The sequence below is a fragment of the Macaca mulatta genome, chromosome 4 (assembly GCF_049350105.2).
Source record: "Macaca mulatta isolate MMU2019108-1 chromosome 4, T2T-MMU8v2.0, whole genome shotgun sequence".
Taxonomy (NCBI): Eukaryota; Metazoa; Chordata; class Mammalia; order Primates; family Cercopithecidae; genus Macaca; species Macaca mulatta.
In genome coordinates this window covers 43925079-43944418 of record NC_133409.1, presented here as the reverse complement: position 1 = coordinate 43944418, position 19340 = coordinate 43925079, and the positions used below count along the sequence as shown (strand labels likewise).

General features: G+C 40.4%; 1 protein-coding gene across 4 annotated transcripts in view; it reads right to left on the bottom strand.

Moving 5' to 3' along the window:
• The window catches only part of ECT2L (epithelial cell transforming 2 like), a 110995-nt gene that overhangs the window by 62406 nt on the left and 29249 nt on the right, over positions 1-19340 (bottom strand). For all 4 annotated transcript variants that reach the window (XM_015137347.3, XM_077999470.1, XM_077999472.1 and 1 more), the window contains 4 exons: positions 9566-9728; positions 4231-4483; positions 2896-3064; positions 819-957 (listed from right to left, as the gene is read on the bottom strand). In XM_015137347.3, the coding sequence (XP_014992833.3) occupies positions 819-957; positions 2896-3064; positions 4231-4483; positions 9566-9728 (724 nt within the window). The remainder of the gene's footprint in view (positions 1-818; positions 958-2895; positions 3065-4230; positions 4484-9565; positions 9729-19340) is intronic.

The following is a 19340-nucleotide window of genomic DNA, read 5'->3' as shown; positions in this document are numbered from 1 at the left end:
ACTCTCACAAATGTTCAGACACAGAGATCTACACGTAGCATCAATGGGTGAAGCTAAAAGAGTGCTGGAATTTTAGGATTTAGAATTCAGAATTTAGGTTCTAGTGTTTGAAACTTTGACACTTGAGTAAGTTGTCACCTCTCAGTTAAAAGGCCTCAGTTAAAAGTTTGGGCCTTTAATGCTTTTTCAAAATAATTTTGATGTATGATTACCTTTATCGCTTCTGTTTTTTTTTGTTTGTTTGTTTTGAGACAGACTTACTCTGTCACCCGGGCTGGAGTGCAGTATCCTGATCACTACAACCTCCACCTCCTGAGTTCAAGCGATTCTCATGCCTCACCCTCCTGAGTAGCTGGGACTACAGGTGCACACCACCACACCCGGCTATTTTTTTTGTACTTTTAGTAGAGATGGGGTTTTGCCATGTTGGCCAGGCTGGTCTTGAACTCCTGACCTCAGGTGATCCACCTACCTTGACCTCCCAAAGTGCTGGGATTACAGGTGTAAGCCACTGCACCTGGCCTTTTATTTTTTTTTATAGAAACAGAGTCTCACTTTGTTGCCCAGGCTGGAGTGCAGTGTTGTGATCACAGTTCGCTGCAGCCTCAACCTCCTGGGTTCCAGTGATCCTCCCACCTCAGCCTTCTGAGTAGCTGGGACTACAGGTATGTGCCACCACACCTGGCTTGATTTTCCTTTTAGAAGTTGAATCATTTTTCATAAACATGGTGGCCAAAAGATTGTCACACACCCTCTAGTCTAGATGAAAAAAAAAAAAAAAACTATCAGGACAGGACTGGCCTCATAACATACTCTACCTCATACGCAGGAATCCGGGATGATATTAATATGAAGTGTGGCCGGAGAGCATACGAAGAGCTGTCATCATTTTTATGAACTCCATGCCAATATTTCTTTGATAATAAAGGGTAGGAATGGCTTCCAGAAATATTGCTTCTATGGAGAAAAAGGAAATATGAGAAGTTTTCATGTTCTCTTACCTTGAGTTTTGGTAAGTAAGCAGCATATGTCTCTGGGCATCAGCTCTATTCTACAAGGCACGTGGCCTCCGTGCCTTAGCCTCTCCCTGTGTTTTGTGGGGACAGTAGCAAATGGAGCTCCTGGGTGGGGTGAGGCCAAATCTGTTCTCTGAGCCTCTCCTCCGCCACATGTGGGATGCTGGAACAGTCTCTCAGAACTTACTTAGCTCGTAAATGAATGTAATGACGTATTTGGGAGTTCAAAAAGATATTTAAAAAGAAGTAGCTGAGAGATTGTGAATTTCCTTCTAGGCCTCAGTTGTTCCTGAATAATATCTTCATTCTCTCCACAGCCACCCTCACCTCCAGCAATACCAGCAGCAGGGGCTTCCCTGTGCTTCTTAAAATTCCATATATATATATATATTTTTGTTTGTTTGTTTGTTTGTTTTATTTTTTTTTTTTTAAGTGACAGGGTCTTGCTCTGTCACCCAGGCAGGAGTGCAGTTGTGTCCTCACAGTTCACTGCAGCCTCAACTTCCCAGGCTCAAGCAATCCTCCCACCTCAGCCTCCTGAGTAAGTGGGACCACAGGTGTATGCCATCACAACCAGCAGATGGGGTCTCGCTACGTTGCCTAGGCTGGTCTCCAACTCCTGAATTCAAGTGATCCTCGCACCTTGGCCTCCCAAAGTGCTGGGATTATAGGCGTGAGCCACCATGCCTGGCCTCTTAAAATTCTTTATGTGCCTTGAACAAGTGAATGCACACATTCACAAATGTTCAGACACACAGAGATCCATATGTAGCGTCAGTGGGTGAAGTTGAAAAAGTGTTGGAATCTTAGAGTTTTAGGTTCTAGTGTTTGACACTTTGACATGTGGGTAAATCACGTCACCTTCCTAGGCCTCAGTTTCCTCATTTGAAACAGGTGAGTGAGATTATATGATCTCAAGAATCCAAAGTTGGCTGGGCATGGTGGCTCACACTTGTAATCCCAGCACTTTTGGAGGCTGAGACCGGTGGATCACCTGAGGTCAGGAGTTCGAGACCAGCCTGGCCAACATGGTGAAACCCCGTCTGTACTAAAAATACAAAAATTAGCCGGGCATGGTAGTGCACGCCTGTAGTCCCAGCTACTCAGGAGCCTGAGGCAGAAGAATCGCTTGAACCCAGGAGGCAGAGGTTGCAATAAGCTGAGATCGTGCCACTGCACTCTAGCCTAGGTGACAGAATGAGACTTCATCTCAAAAAAAAAAAAAAAAGTTTAAAAAGAAATTCTAAGCAGATGCACAATGGTAATGGTTATGAATGTCAGATAGAATTTAATTTCTGGTAATTTCAGTCTATAGTATGATTTGGTAACTGAATGCAGCTGATGTTTCTCTATTTTGGGTAATAAAAGAATTATATTTGTACATAAAAATATAAGTGGAAGTTATATTTGGATACTCTTACTTCATAGAAAACACTTGTGGAAAAAATGTTATTTTTGCTCAATAACTTTATACAGAAAATATACTACATCCACAATATAGCTTCAATGCAGAGTTGAGAATATGTCAAGCTGGGCTCAGTGGCACATGCCTGTAATCGCAGCTATTTGGGAGGAGAGTGGGAGGAACGCTTGAGCCCACAAGTTTGACACCAGCCTGGGCAATGTGGCAAGACCTCATCTCAAAAAAAAAAAAAAAAAAAAAAGAATATTTAAAATGTAAGTTTTGGATGTTATATGTTTACCTCTTCAGAAGGCATGTTTGACCACTGTTCTAGAAAATTAATTATCTTTACTGATATTTCAGAGGATATGAGCCACAGAATTACACAAGATTTCTGCATGATAGCTAAATTTATTCTAGAATGAATGTTTGGTATTGGGATGGTGTTGAGCCGTCAGTAGATGGAATTTTGCTTACCGCTTGGGCAAGATTTCTAAAGATGTCAAAACAAGCTGTTTCTCCAAAGCTTCATGTGAACCCACTCGCTCCCTTACAGTCTGGGAGAGGCGTGGTTGGCGTCTGGGCTTTAGCACGCTAGAGCAGCAAGTTCCACTAACCCAAGGGGGTCTAACTTTGAATAACTCCTCTGAAAAACAAAAAGCAGCAGGCGGGGCTGATTACTTCATACTTCTCCCAGCCAAGTCCACACAGATAAAGGCATCAAAAATAAAGCTGTACCAGGGCAAGATTCCAAATGACAATAATTACAGCCATTTTCATGTACTCTGTTTGGATTTCTCATCCTCTCGGCACTGTGGCTGTGAGCTACCAGTCATTTCAGGTCAAGAAACACAGCTCAGAGAACAAGCAACCCTTTTCTTGAGGAGACCAGTTAATCAATTGATATGTGTCACATTCATTTGTGCCCTTCTTCTTGCCTTCAAGCAATTTCTTATTTGTCACAATCTCACCGGAGGGTGAGTTAGTGGGAAGAAAGCATGGGAGAACTCAAATCAGTTTTGCTGTTTTCTTTTACACACTGCGTAAAGCATAAGGCCTAGCTGAGGCTGGACACCGTGGCTCACGCCTGGAATCCCAGCACCTTGGGAGGCCAGGGTGGGTGGGTCACTTGAGCCCAGGAATTCGGGACCAGGCTGGCCAACATGGATAAACCCCGTCTCTACAAAAATAGAAAAAATTAGCAGGGCATGGTTGTGTGCACCTGTGGTCCCAGCTACTTGGGAGGCTGAGGTGGGAGGATCACTTGAGCCTCAGAAGTTGAGGCTGTAGTGAGCCAGAGATCGCACCACTGCACAGCCTGGGTGACAGAGTGAGACCCTGTCTCAAAAATATATAAATAAATTAAATAAATAGGGCGCGTAACTGAAAGAGGCTTTAAAAAGAGAGGAAAAAGATGTCCTCTTTCTCCTTTTTTAAATGGCATTTTCCCTGCTTCCATTCTCACTTTCATTTCTCCTCCTTTTTTCATCACTCCCAGTTCCTCTGTTTTGAACCTATTTATTTGCTTCTTATCCGTGTTCAAACATCTTTCTGCTTTTTGTTTTTGGTCTTATAAGCCTGAAAGGAGCCAGAACAGCAATGGAGACACTGATATTTAACCTTACATATTTTGTCTGAAATCTTTGTTTTTCTCATCAATTAACTTGAAATATACAATAAAGAAAAAAGCTCTTCTGGAAAATAAAGACAGAGTACTGCGAAAGACAGGGCCGTCCTCTGTGGGAATTTGTATGTGATCCATTTGTTTCTACAATATTTACATAAGATATAAAGGTTTAAAATGCTACTTACTGTTACGTAGTGCAATTTCCTCCCAAATTCTTTTCCTCAAGCACTTTTCTCTTTGTCTCTCCAGTAGTTCCTCATCTTCTGTTTTGGGTTCATTCAGCGTCCCATAAATAGCAGCAGCCTCCCTAGGTGTCAGCCAGTCTAAGTGGGACACACAGGCAACGTAATGGCGCTTCCAAGCACCATACTCATTATCTGTTGGAGTATAGGGCAGAAACCACCCGAACTTAACGCATTTGGGCATCCATAAGCAATCCTTCAGAAACAAGAGGAAGATGAGTCACAAATTGTTTTCAGACAGTTTTCTAGCAATAATATTTTCAGGTACACAGATACTTTTTCATTACACTGACATTTCTGGTACAAAAATCTGAGAATTTATATGCAAATACATTTGTTCTACAATGTTTACATAAAATATAAGGTTAAAAAAAATTTGTTTTGTTTTGTTTTGTTTTGTTTTGAGACAGAGTCTGACTCTGTCGCCCAGGCTGGAGTGCAGTGGCCGGATCTCAGCTCACTGTAAGCTCCGCCTCCCGGGTTCACGCCATTCTCCTGCCTCAGCCTCCCGAGTAGCTGGGACTACAGGCGCCCGCCATCTCGCCCGGCTAGTTTTTTGTACTTTTTTAGTAGAGACGGGGTTTCACCGTGTTAGCCAGGATGGTCTCGATCTCCTGACCTCGTGATCCGCCCGTCTCGGCCTCCCAAAGTGCTGGGATTACAGGCGTGAGCCACCGCGCCCAGCTAAAAATATTTTATTTTATATATTTTGAGACGGAGTCTCGCTGTGTCACCCAGACTGGAGTGTAGTGGCGTGATCTCAGCTCACTGCATGCTCCGCCTCCCGGGTTCATGCCATTCTCCTGCCTCAGCCTCCCGAGTAGCTGGGACTACAGGCACCCGCCACCACACTTGACTAATTTTTTTGTATTTTTAGTAGAGACAAGGTTTCACTGTGTTAGCCAGTATGGTCTTGATCTCCTGACCTTGTGATCCGCCCGCCTCGGCCTCCCAAAGTGCTGGGATTACAGGTGTGAGCCACTGCGCGTGGCCTTTTCTTTTTCTTTTTCTTTTTTTTAAGACAGAGTCCTGCTCTGTCACCCAGGCTGGAGTGCAGTGGTGCGATCTCAGCTCACTACAACCTCTGCCTCCTGGGTTCAAGCAATTCTCTTGCCTCAGCCTCCTGAGTAGCTGGGATTACAGGTGCATGCCACCATACTCAGCTAGTTTTTTTGTATTTTTGCTAGAGACGGGGTTTCACCCTGTTGGCCAGGCTAGTCTGGAACTCCTGACTTCAGGTGATCCACCCGCTTCAGCCTCCCAAAGTGCTGGGATTACAGGTGTGAGCCACTGCACCTGGCCAGATATAAGGTTTTTAAATGCTACTATTGACTTACTATCTGAACTTGACTTGGAAATAAGAAGCATATCTTGTTCCACAGGAAAAATAGTATTTGATGAATATATACATTATATGTGAATGTATGTATTAGACCTCTTTGTGATACTTATCTAGTGTTCCAATAGCATTTGGTTACATTAACCCTAGATTCTGAAAATTCAGCTTCTAGCAATAATGGAATAGTTTCTTTCAGATTAACCCTCTCATTGAGAATAATTTTGACTGAAGCATATGATATTGCCAATATGCAGCCATTTTGACATAAGAAAAAGAAAATTTCATGTGGTTTGATCTAATGAAATATCTAGACCAAATATTATACAATTATTTGAAGGCTATATTATAGAGCTATCAATGCAATAAGGACTTGTTCAACCGAGACCCCAGAAAGAAGGGAAACCCAGAGAGGTAAGCCTGATATTTGGCATCACTTTTTACTTCAAGGCATTTGTCAGTTCCAAAGTAAAGCTTGTTAGGCTGAGAATCCGAACAGAAAGTTATGACTAAAAGACTTAGATGTAGAAAAGAATCTTAAGCATTCTCACAGGGAAGAGAGGACACAAATGGAAATTTAGGGCCCACTGAGAGGAAGAGCCTTGGTAATCACACCAGCTTTCAGTTAAGATTCTTTTCAGGAAGGACGATACTGAATTAGACAAACTCACAAAGACTGAAGCCAGCTTTGAAATATCTCATTCCTTGACTGGATTTGTATGATTTGTTCCTAGCACTAGATATGCCAGAAGCAAAAGTAAATTCTCTCTGGAGGAAGATAACATCACCCAGAGACTCAAAGGATCACATCAATTTTGTATACTCAGTATGCGGTACTCAATCAAAATTAACTAGAACATACAATAGACAAGAATTCGGTCTTCTTTTTGGTTTTTAGTAACTATAGAGAGATCCTCAGGCAATCCAAATACTGTAATCATCAGACATGAACTTTGGGGAAATAAATACTCTATAATTAATATATCTAAAATAAATGACTAGGTGGAAAATTTTGGCAAAAGAAGTCAGTATTCTAGAACTGAAAATATATAATAACTGAAATTTAGAACTCAATGGACGGGTTTAAGATCAGATTAGAATCTAGCTAAAGAAATAATTAGTAAACTGAAAGATGGGTCTGAAGAAAATCCAGACTGAAATACTGAAGGTCACAGAAATGGAAAATGTATAAAAGAATATGAAAGTTATGAGACATGGTGAATCTTTCCAACCTATAAGTATTGGAATACTAGGAGAAAAAGGGAGAGAATGGGGCGGAATCAATATGAAGAAATAACCTCTGAGCATGTTTCAAAACTGATGAAAGACATTAAGTCTCAGACTCAAAAATCACAGCCAAACACAAAAACAAGGTACATAAACACTCACACCTAGGTATATCACAATAACGTTACTGAAAATGAACGAAAAAGTCTGAAAAGCAGCTAGAGATGATATAAATGTTACCTTTAAAGGATCAACAATAAAACTTGACTTCTCAAGAAAAAAAAAAAAAAATGAAATATTTCAGAGTTCTATAAAAAAATTAGCTGCCAACCTAGAATTCAGATTTCTTACTGAAATATCTTCTAAGTATGAAGATGAAATAGATATTTTCAGACACACAAAAACTAAGAGAATTTATCAGCAGCACGCCTGTACTAGAGGTAATATTAAATAGAACGTAAAAGGAAAATGATCCCAAATGGAAACTAGGAGATGCGGAACAGAAAAAAATGAGCTACAGAAAAAAATATGGTCATATATGAATAAATATTGACTACATAAAACAATAGTAATAAAGATTTGTGAGATAAGTGTTTATGTGTTATATATGTTTATTTTACACACTTAACCCTTGAACAACGGGTTTGAACTGCATGGGTGCATTTATACACGCTTTCTTCCACCTCTGCCGCCCCCAAGACAGCAAAACCAACCCTTCCTCTTCCTCCTCCTTTTCCTCCTCTTCCTCAGCTTCCTCAGCCTACTCAACATGAGGATGAAGATCTTTATGATGATCCATTTCCACTTAACAAATAGTAAATATATTTTCTCATGAATGTTTAAATAACAATCTCTTTTCTCTTGCTTGCCATATTGAAGAATACAGTATATAATACACATACAAAACGTGTGTTAATTGACTGTTAGCGTTATCAGTAAGTCTTCTGGTCAACAGTAGGCTCTTAGTTATTAGTATATATAAAATAAAAATCTTTAACAAAAAAGCATGGAAACTGAGAGGAGGGTAAATGAAGTTAAAGGGTTCTAAGCTCCTTGCATTGTCTTAGAAATGGTAAGATAATACAAGGTTATATGTTATAATCTCTATGGTAACCATGAAATAACTGTTAAAGAATCTAACAATTGAAAAAACAAATTTTTTTTTTTTTTGAGACAGAGTCTTGCTCTGTCGCCCAAGCTGGAGTGCAGTGGCCCGATCGCTGCTCACTGCAAGCTCTGCCTCTGGGTTCACGCTATTCTCCTGCCTCAGCCTCCCAAGTAGCTGGGACTACAGGCGCCCGCCACCACACCTGGCTAATTTTTTTTTTGTTTTGTATTTTTAGTAGAGACGGGGTTTCACCGTGTTAGCCAGGATGGTCTTGATCTCCTGACCTCGTGATCTGCCCGCCTCGGCCTCCCAAAGTGCTGGGATTACAGGCGTGAGCCACCGTGCCCGCCCTGAAAAAAAAATTTTAATTAACGCAAAGGAAGACAGGGAGAGGGAAAAAACTAAATGCGACAAACAAAAAATAGTAAAATGATAGATTAAACACAAATATGTAAGTGTTGACAGAAATATAAACAGACTAAGCCAGGCACAGTGGCTCACGCCTGTAATCCCAGCACTTTGGGAGGCCGAGGTGGGTGGATCTCTTGAGCCTAGGAGTTCCAGACCAGCCTGGCCAACATGGCGAAACCTCATCTCTACTAAAACTACAAAAATTTGCTGGGCGTGGTGGTGCATGTCTATAGTCCCAGGTACTCCAGAGGCTGAGATGGGAGGACCACTTGAGCCTGGGAGGCAGAAGTTGCAGTGAGCCAGATGGCACCACTGCATTCCAGCCTGGGTGATAAAATGAGATCCTGTCTCTGAAAAAAAAGTATGTATATTGTTACATTTTATTAAATATTTTACAAGAAAAGGGACAGCCCAGAGGCAGAATTAATGGCAAAAGATGTTAATTTTAAACAGCTGCTGCTTTTAACTGCTTTCAACTGCTGTTAAGATCTTAATGTATGTTCTTTAACAGATGTTAGACAATAAGGGATCAGTTGAGGCTGTGGTTGTGTAGCAGTTTCTAGAGCTGAGTTATTGGAGATAATATACAAAATCTAAAGCATATATCATTTTTCATGAAGAAAAGTGAACTTCTTGGCAGGGCGCGGTGGCTCATGCTTGTAATCCCAGTACTTTGGGAGGCCGAGGCAAGCGGAACCCAAGGTCAGGAGTTTGAGACCAGCCTGACCAACATGGTGAAACCCCGTCCCTACCAAAAATACAAAAATTAGCCAGCTGTGGTGGCAGGCGCCTGTAATCCCACTTACTCAGAAGGCTGAGGCAGGAGAATCGCTAGAACCCAGGAGGTGGAGGTTGTAGTGAGCCGAGATCGCGCCACTGCACTCCAGCCTGGGTGACAAAGCGAGACTCTGTCTCAAAAGAAAGTGAACTTCTTTAACCAAGATAAAATGTTTTCTAAATAATTATATGGAGTATTTAAAGATTTTTTAAGTAACAGGAATTATTGGACTAGTCTATATGCCTTATTTATTTATAGAAATACATTATTTCACTTATCCCTATTTTTTCTCTCAAGGGTAAGGGATGGATCAGGTACCCTCAGCTATTGTCTTCAGGGAAGGGAGCTACCCTAGTAGCCTCATTTAAGATTACAGCTGTACTTGTGCCCTATTACTAGGAAGTGACAAATAGTAAACCTGTTCAGTTAAAAACTTCCAGGGCCAGCTGACTTGGGCAGCTGCACACAAATCTTTCGGACTCAGAAAGGAAAAGATATATAGAGAAATGAAGCGTGGTAACACTGTAGAGAAATCCACTTTGGCCACTTGCATCCTTTCTGAAAACCAGTCTTGGACAAACCTAAAAAGAAAGAGAAATTTAGTTTAGAACATTAATGTCTAAAATTGACTAAAAAGCATAAATATTGGTCATTGATCTTCCTCCAGTGTTCTACCTATAAAAAAATCCTAACAAAACATAAATCTAGATTTAAAAAACATTCAGGCCGGGTGTGATGGCTCAAGCCTGTAATCCCAGCACTTTGGGAGGCCAAGGTGAGCGGATCACTTGAGGTTAGGGGTTCAAGACCAGCATGGCCAACACAGCACAACTCTGTCTCTACTAAAAATATGAACAATTAGCTGAGTATGGTGGTACGTGCCTGTAATACCAGCTACTCGGGAGGCTGAGGCAGGAGAATCACTTGAACCCAGGAGGCTGAGTTTGCAGTGAGCTGAGATCATGCTACTGCACTCCAGCCTGGGCAACAGAGTGAGACTCTGTCTCAAAAAAAAAAAAAAAAAAAGTATTCGCTTTGAATTATCCATTCTAAAAAGGAAGACAAATAACAAGAATATCTAAAATTTACAGGAAGAAAACAGTCTTCGAGTAAACCTAGTTTGGTGTGATTTTCAACAGAAAAAGACTATAAAACCTTTTCACTATCAATTTAAAACTGAACCCAAGATTTTTAATGGAGTTGAAATTCAAAGCAAAGATATATTCACTGAGATTTTCTTGTGTGTGGACTTTTTTGCTTTTTTAGACCAGTGCTTCTAGAAGAAATTTCTTTTTCCCTTTGAGTGGCTGCCTCTATTATAAGACCAAATTCTCTTCCCCACTGGAGCTGACACATTATATTATGTGATGTATTTAATCCTTCTTTTGACACAAAGCTGGCCATATTCTGAAATGCCAATCATTTGTCCCGAATGGGTAGCAGGTATAGAAAAGAATAATGTGCTATTACGGGTCAGTAAGAGGGTTTGCTCAGCCTGGCGTGGCTACGGGAAGAGTGCGGAGAGACTCGGTGGGGCAATAGCCATGTGCAGAAGGGCAGAAGGAGACGATGGCTTCTGAATGGCTGGAAGATCGGTTGTTTACAGGGGGTTGGGAAAGATTTGAAGATTATGGGAGCTAGGTTTCTCACTTTTGGAAAAAGGATCTACAAATACGTAAAGGAGGAAAGCTAGACTAATCTATATGGAGTTGGAGAGAAATTGGAGATATCACTGTAAAATCTCATGTTTTAAAATATGTATATAAATGAATGATACACAAATAGAGACAGATGGCTGTATATGTACACGTGTGTACATATATTTCATCTTAGAGCACCTAAAAGCAATGACATCCCAAAAGCAATGAACACACCATAAACTCAGATATTGGTTTCTCAATTCCATTTCCTAATAAAATAAACCAGAATTTACTGGAGAAATGGCTGATACCAGGGTAGGGACAAGGAAAGTATAAGATAGGTCTGGAATATCTTGACACCAGAAAATAAGGAAGTACTTAACCCAAAGAATACAGAAGCCAATTTATTAATAAAGTCACTCCCACCGGCAAAATATGGAATAATTTGAGTTTCAAAGCAAATAATTAATGTAATATAGCCTATTGAATAAAATAGGCATTCCTGAGTCCATACTGATATAAATATACCCATGAATGAATGAATAAATAGGGGAGAAGGAAAACTACCTCATAACAGAACACCAATTAATACATGCAGAGGGAATTAAGAAATTAGGAAATCACCTCTTGGAGGCCATCATATTAATTGCTTCAAATAGGAATCATTAATGAGTGACTCATGCCTATAATCCCAGCACTTTGGGAGACCGAGGCGGGTGGATCACCTGAGGTCAGGAGTTTGAGACCAGCCTGGCCAATGTGGTGAAACCCTGTCTCTACTAAAAATATGAAAGTTAGCCAGGCATGGTGGTGTATGCTTGTAAGCCCAGCTACTCAGAAGGCTGAGGCAGGAGATTTGCTCGAACACGGGAGGCAGAGGTTGCAGAGATCGCGCCACTGCACTCCAGCCTGGGTGACAAGAGCAAAACTCCATCTCAAAAAAAAAAAAAAAAAAAGAATGATTAATGAATGCCAAAACTAGTGGGTGAAGCTTGATAAGAAACAGGATATTTACATAGATTAAAATAGTTTTTGATTACTTTAAAATTAATCAAATACTTTAAAATTATTTATTAAATATAAATTAAGTACAAAATACTTAATAATTAACTATCTTAACCAAGGGATATAATCACCAGCTGTGGGACAAATTGACATGCTATGCCCCCCGATGCAATCCACAGAGAACACAGCATCATTTCCACGCTGTTCCTGCCAAGAAGGTATAAACTGAACGTCATCTTGAGGAACCATCACCCAACCAGAAATCGAGGGTTATTTGACAAAGCAGCAGGCCTGTACTCTTCAAAAGTATCAAGTCATAAGAGACAAGGAAAACCTGAGCATTTGCTCCACATTGAAGGCGGATCTAGAGACATGGAAACTAAATACAGTAGATAACCCTGGGCTGGATTCTGGACCAAAAGGAAAAGTGTGATTATAATGGACATTGCTGCAGCAATCAGGAGTATGGGAATGGAGTCTGCGGGGTGGATGTAGTGTTGTATCAGTGCTGATTTCCTGGTAATGCTGGATGTACTTTGATTTTTCAGCAGTGTATACACCTTGTGTTTTAGGAAACACATTGACAACCTTAAGGTAATGTGCATCATGTTTGTAATTTACTCTCAAGTGATTCTAAGTAATAAGGCAAAAATGGTAAAATGTTAGCTATTAAACTGTTAACTTTTTTTTTTTTTTTGAGACAGGGCCTGGTTCTGTCACCCAGGCTGGAGGGCATTGGCACGATCTCAGCTCACTGCAACCTGTGCTTCCCAGCCTCAAGCAGTCCTCCCACCTCAGCCTCCCAAATTGCTGGGGCTCCAGGCATGCACCACACACCTGGCTAATTTTTTTGTATTTTTAGTGGAGATGTGGTTTGATTATGTTGCCCAGGCTGGTCTCGAACTCTTCAGCTCAAGTGATCCGCCTGCCTTGGCCTCCCAAAGTGCTGGGATTATAGGCGTGAGCCACAGTGCCCAGCTCTAACTATTAAAATGTTAACTAAATGAGGAAGTCCAGGTAAAAGGGATAAAGACATTATCTGTACTATTCTTGCAACTTTTCTGTGAGTTAAAAATTATTGCAAAATGAAAAGTTTTTTTTAAGTGGCCAAAATATTTTTTTTTAAAGTTTGCTTCAGTTCCAAGTTTTAATGATTGCTGATTTATTTTCTGTGTTCCTCCTCCCCTGGCCTTAAGTCACTGCTGTTTTTTTAATCCCTGTCCAGGTAGCCTTGTCACATCCTGAGATGAAACAGAGTGGCATAAAATGAACCTGTTTGCATGCCGTTGTAAGGAGAGTGTGTGTGTGTGTGTGTGTGTGTGTGTGTGTGTGTGTGTGTAAACAGGGGCAAAGAATGGAGTCGGGCCTGTACTGGTAGCATGTAGTATCCACAGACAGAAGTGTCACTTGAGGATCTTGTCAGTATCAACAATAAAGCACAGGTAATAACTGTAATTTCCTTAGAGATTAACATTCAAGCTGAACAAGACTGTGGCAATGCCAAGAACAGCTAATCTCTAATGAATTACTGTCCTCATTGCCTGAGACTTTAGGATCATTTTGCTAGCCTTTGAGATAAGTTTTATTCTCATTTACTTGGAATTATAAAATAGATTAATAAAATATGAGGCAAAACAGAAATGTTTCTGGCCTCCTTTCCAAAGAAGGGTCTCAGTATCTTTAGATTTTCATGTCTACTACCTTCCCACCTCACAGCATCTATTGTTCCATCCCAGCAAAGCAAATGAGAATTGAATATGAATTACTTCCAAAAGTAAACCTTGGTTATACATATTTCATATTTGTTCCTATTCTATGCTGCTACAAGGACACATTTGAGTATAATGAATCTTAAGAAGAAAGAAAAATGCTTCTGTCACATTAAAAAAAATACATGATCAGCAGAACTAAGGTAGGGTAGTTTGTAGTAATGACATTGCGGGGCTCATCATATTTTAGTTAATGTTGCAAAGTAAGAAATCCGTGAAGAGAAATAACAACATGTAAGAAGAAAGTGAAAAAATGTGTTTTGCTCATTTATTGTGACAAGGATGGTTTCATTTAAATAATTCATGATAATGCTTTGCAGTGTGCCACTGAATGTACAACGTGTACTTTGCAAAAATAACAAAGCTTAGTAATGCGGGACTTGAATTTAATTCTCTGCTCTTAAATTTCTGATAAGTAGAAAGAAGCTGCCAAAATTGTGATGAAAATGACTAGGAGAACAGCTTGGAGAGAGGCCTGTGGAGGGGAGAGTGGATTTGGCAGAGGTCCCTGTTTTCTGGTTGCCTAGGCAGCACCTCTAAGCCTTGTCTGGTGGCTTCTTTACAAACAGTTTTATGGCTTGGTCAGGGTCTGGGATGCTGTTCATACCCCAGTTTCAGTCCCTGGTGCATGGTTTTTTTTTTTGTTTTTTTTTTTAATTATTTATTTATTTATTTTTGAGATGGCATCTTGCCATCTCACCCAGGCTGGAGTACTGTGGCATGATCTCTGCTCACTGCAACCTCCACCTCCTGGGTTCAAGCGATTCTCCTGTCCCAGCCTCCTGAGCAGCTAGAATTATAGGTCCGTGCCACCAAGCCTGGCTAATTTTTGTATTTTTAGTAGAGACGGGGTTTCACCATGTTGGCCAGGCTGGTCTCGAACTCCCGACCTCAGGTGGTCCTCTGGTGCATATTTTAATGGGGCCAAAAGGAGATGACACAAGGGCAAGGGGAACCATAGGCATTTGTGCAACTCCTGAGTTGCATGAAAAGGAAGACAAGTTGACAAGTGACAAATATCAACGGCCATACAAATATGCTTTTGGATCCAGCAATTCATCTTCTAGGGTTTTTTCCTAAAACAGTGATTAAAGATATGTCTAAGGATTTAGCTAAAGGATGTTCCTCTAAGTGTTGTTTATAGTAGCAAAAGCTGGGGAAAACAAGCTAAATGTCTGAGATAAGTTATGGCATATCTATAAAATCTAATCTTCCTAGAAATCAGTAGACTGAGCTGAAAGAGGAATCTATGTGATATGCTTTGGCTTTATGTCCCCACTCAAATCTCATCTCGAATTTTAATCTCCACAATCCCCATATGTCAAGGGAGGGACCTGGTGGTGGGTGAGTAGATCATGGAGGTGGTTTCCCCCATGCTGTTCTTGTGATAGTGAGTTCTCATGAGATCCGATGTTTTACTGGTGTTTGACAGTTCCTCCTCCTCTCTCTCGTTCTCTCTCCCTCTCTCAATCTCTCTCTCTCTCTCTCTCTCTCTGTCTCTCTGTCTCTGTCTCTGTCTCTGTCACCTGCCACCACGTAAGATGTGCCTGCTTCCCCTTCCACCATGATGTAAGTTTCCTGAGGCCTCCCCACCCATGCAGAACTCTGAGTCAATTAATTCTTTTATCTTTATAAATTACCCAGTCTCAGGCAGTTCTTTATAGCAGTGTGAAATGGACTATTATACTATGAACTAATTTCAAACAGCTAAAAGCTTGGGATTATAAAGCATAATCTCTTCAAATGGAAAAGTAATGAAAAAAGAAATCAGCAAGTTACAAAATTAAAAAAAAAAAAAAAACACAAGGACACCAAGTGGGAGCGGAAATTGAGAAATTCACAGAAGAATTGGGCCCAGTCTTGATGAGTAGTGCTAGGCTTTCCTACTGACAGGAGTCCACACCTTGTAGGGAAGAAGCAAGGAAGCACACTGTCTCCTGGGCTGCTACAGGAAAGGGAGACCTGGGGGAAATCAGAACAGGCCTGTACCTTGCATGGGCTTAAGTCCATATTAAATCTCCTGGCACATTAGAGACCCTGAGCTACCATAGAAACATAAATGCTGGTGAGAAAATAAGAAACCCAAGGGGTTCCCAGAGAGGAAGATACACATGTGAACCACCCCATGTGCCTCCACAACCCAGGGCAGTTATCCTCCCCGTGGAAAATAACCTCAGACTAAAACACTATGAGGGAAGGCCAGCAAATGAAACAAACAAGGGATCTGTCACCTCAAGAACTAAAGGTAATGAAATTATCCAAGAGATTTTAACATAAACATGCTGAAAATATTCAAAGAGAAGTCAAGGTAATAGTAGGAGTGAATGTTTGAAATGTTCATTTGGAAAAGAAACAACAGACATTTGAAGTAAAAAATACATAGTTTTTGAAATTAAGAGAAAACTGAATAAGTTGGATAATAAACTTGAAACCAAAGGAGGGAAAACTAGAGAATCTTAAGCAAAATCTGGACCATTGAATACTATAAAGTCATTAAAAATGATAAAAAAAATTGAAGACATTTCACTTAGTTTCATGCACTATTATCCATATGAGAGTTTCATGCAGCATACAAAGTTCCTGAAATGTCTGGCAAATTTTGTATCTATGCACCTATGTGTGTTTTCTGGGGGGAAGATTTATAGTTTTTGGGTGCAGTTTGAATACCTCTTCTCAAAGGAATACATGATCTAAAATTGTTTCATTAAATTGGTATGTGCATGTTTACTGTGGTTGTACAGTTCACTGATTCGCTTATTAAATCAACATTATTTTGAATCCCTTCTTATATTCTGGGGTTTTAATGAGACAAAAAACAAACAAACAAAATGACACAATTCCTGCCTTTATGGAGCCTACAGTGTGGTTAGGAAGACAGCACCAATTTTTTAAAAAATCTAATACAGTGAAATTACAACTGTAGTTAATCTTCTGAAGAAAAAGTGCATGTGTGGAAAGGCTTCCCTGCAGGAGCTAAGTCGGTTAAAGGCAACTTGGAGAAGAGGGCAGTGGAGGTAGAAGAGCCTCCTAGGTAGAGGGCAATGTCAAGGGCAAAGACAGCATGGCATCCCTGAAGAGCTGGAAGAAGGTGAGTTGGGCTGAAGCACCAGGAACTATGGAGGAAGAGGGAAGAGGGGAAGCTGAAGCGGGGGTCAGAGCCATATCCCTGCAGGGCCTTAGATGCCATGTTAATGTTTACAATTTTTTAAACTAAAACTGTTAAACAGGGGCATGATGACATGGTCTCAGTGCCATTTGAGAAGCCAACACTGACTGCACAGGGAGGGGTGGGAGAGTCCAGAATGATGGGGAGACCAATTAGAAGACCACGGCCATAGCCATAGCCCAGGCCAGATATAATGGTGGGTTGGCCTAAGGTGGTATTGATAGAGATGTAGAAAATTGAACACATGAGAGATATTGGGGGTAAATTGATAAGTGATGATTAGATGACTCTTGGGTTTCTAACTTTTAGAACTGGATGGCTGGTGGTACCATTATTAAAATAGAGAATATAGTCACATTTTGCCTATGACGATTGTACACACTTGGACGTGTTGTTTTGGGGTGTTTTCAAGACATTCCAAATTAAATATCAAGTAAGCAGTTGGATATATAATTAGGAACTCAAAGGCAGTGTCTGGGCCAAAGATAAAAATTGCCTGATCACTGTTATAGAAATATTCAATAAAAGCCTGGGTATGGATTAAGTGCTCTACACAGACAGCACAGAGTAAAAAGAGAAGCAGAGTTCCCACAGGCTGGAGGAATGCCCGCATTTAACAACACATAGAGGATTTGTCATTAAACAACATGGAAAGGACAGGACCGAGAGGTAGGAGGAAGCCGGGTGAATCTTCTATCATGGCATCCACAGGAAGATTGTCATTTCGAGGAGTGAGTACTTGATTGTACTGAAAACTGCAGAGAGGACAAGCAAGATAACTGAAAAAAATCCAAGAGTCCTCTGGATTCAGCCATATGGACTTAAAAGGGCAGAAACCAGTTTAGGATGGGGTGAGTAGTGAGTTGAAACTGGGGATCTGGGGACAGTCCCTGCAGATGACTCTAGAGCAGATGTATGGCCCGTGGACTGTATCCATTTGTTTTTGACATCCCTTTTTGCAAAATGTTACTGGAACACAACCATACCCATTTACTTACATACTGCCTATGGTGGGCTTCGTACTGCATTGGTAAAGCTAAGTAGTTGGAGCAGGGATCACAGGGCCCACGAGGCCTAAGATGGTTGCGATCTGGCCCTTTAGAAAAAGCTTGTCCACCCCTGTCATAGAGTGATTTGGAAGGAAGGAACAGAACACAGTGGTAGAAGCTAGACTTTTCTGAATACACCTTGTTTTCTAGATGTGACTTCTGTAACCACATGTCTTTTAATATTAAATTATCAAACAAAATTGGATTTGATAAAAGCAATCCCTAAAATTCAAAAGCAAAATGAAACCAACCTAATTGTGTATCGAGTTAGTTGAATAACCATACAGATTGGGATTATTCCATTTTAAAACACAGAAATTTGACTCTATGTCCCTAAATGTGGCATACCTTAAGGACAATAAGAACTGCAAAAATTATTTTTAACTGATTTCAGTAATGACATAGGGAGTGGTAGTGATGGTTTTGTTGTTTTGGGAATGTTGTGCATGTATTATGGAACAAACAAAATGAGTAATTACGTTAATGTCATTGGGAACCAAGATTTCCTATGTGAAAGAAAGGAGATATGGATGCAATACAGAAAGGTTCAATACAAATCCTGTTGACTTGAATTTGAATTGAGAGTATGGATCTGAACTCTTGATGCATTGTAACTTTTTTTTAAAGTTATTTTCTAGTTCTGTGTACTAAAAATTCCTAGAAACTTGAACAACCTTATAAGATACTTACAAGAGTGCCCTATTAGGGCAATACCTAATACCAAATATTATTCCCCACCAAAAGGAAACAGGGCTCCTTGGAGAAATGGTGATCCCAAGTCTGAGGCAGAAAAAGGACAAGACGAGCCCAGAAGATTTTATCACACCAGAAAGAAAAGAAACTACTAGAAACAAACAGGTGTGGTGGCTCATGCCCTGTAATCCTAGCACTTTGGTAGGCCAAGGTGGGAGGATAATTTGAGGGCAAGAGTTCAAGACCAGCCTGGGCAACATAGTGAGACTCCCATCTCTACAAAAAAAAATTTTTTTAAACTTAGCCAGCACCCTAGCCTGAGTGACAGAGTGAGACCCTGTCTCAAAACAAAAAAAGAAGAAGAGAAATTAACATGTCAAAAGAACTCAAGCATTATCTTGAGGAGGCTCCCCTGGCCAGGAACAACACAATTTCAATACCAATAAGAAAATAACGAAATGGATTAAAACATAAGATACTTAAGTTCATGAGTTTATAATACTACGAAGAACTCAGTGATCAATTTTGGAGGAAGACATAAAACCAAGCTATTGGTTAGAAAATTGGTAAATAAAATCAACATGTGTCTTTCCTGTATGAACTCTACCTCAGGGGAAAGCACCTCATTAAAGAGGGAAAGTTTCTCTTTATAGAAGTATGCTAACTAGTAAACAGAAAAGGAATGACGAGGTAGTATGTCGACATTTTGCAACCCCTAATGAAACAGTGGACCCATGCCAAGATTGTCAATGGCATCTAACAGCACACAGAAAAACCACTGGAACTCGCCAGCTTCTGAAGGAAGAACAAAACACCACCTTTAAAGTATTCTTATCAAAAAATCAAATGTGACTTTCATCAGGCCTCAAAC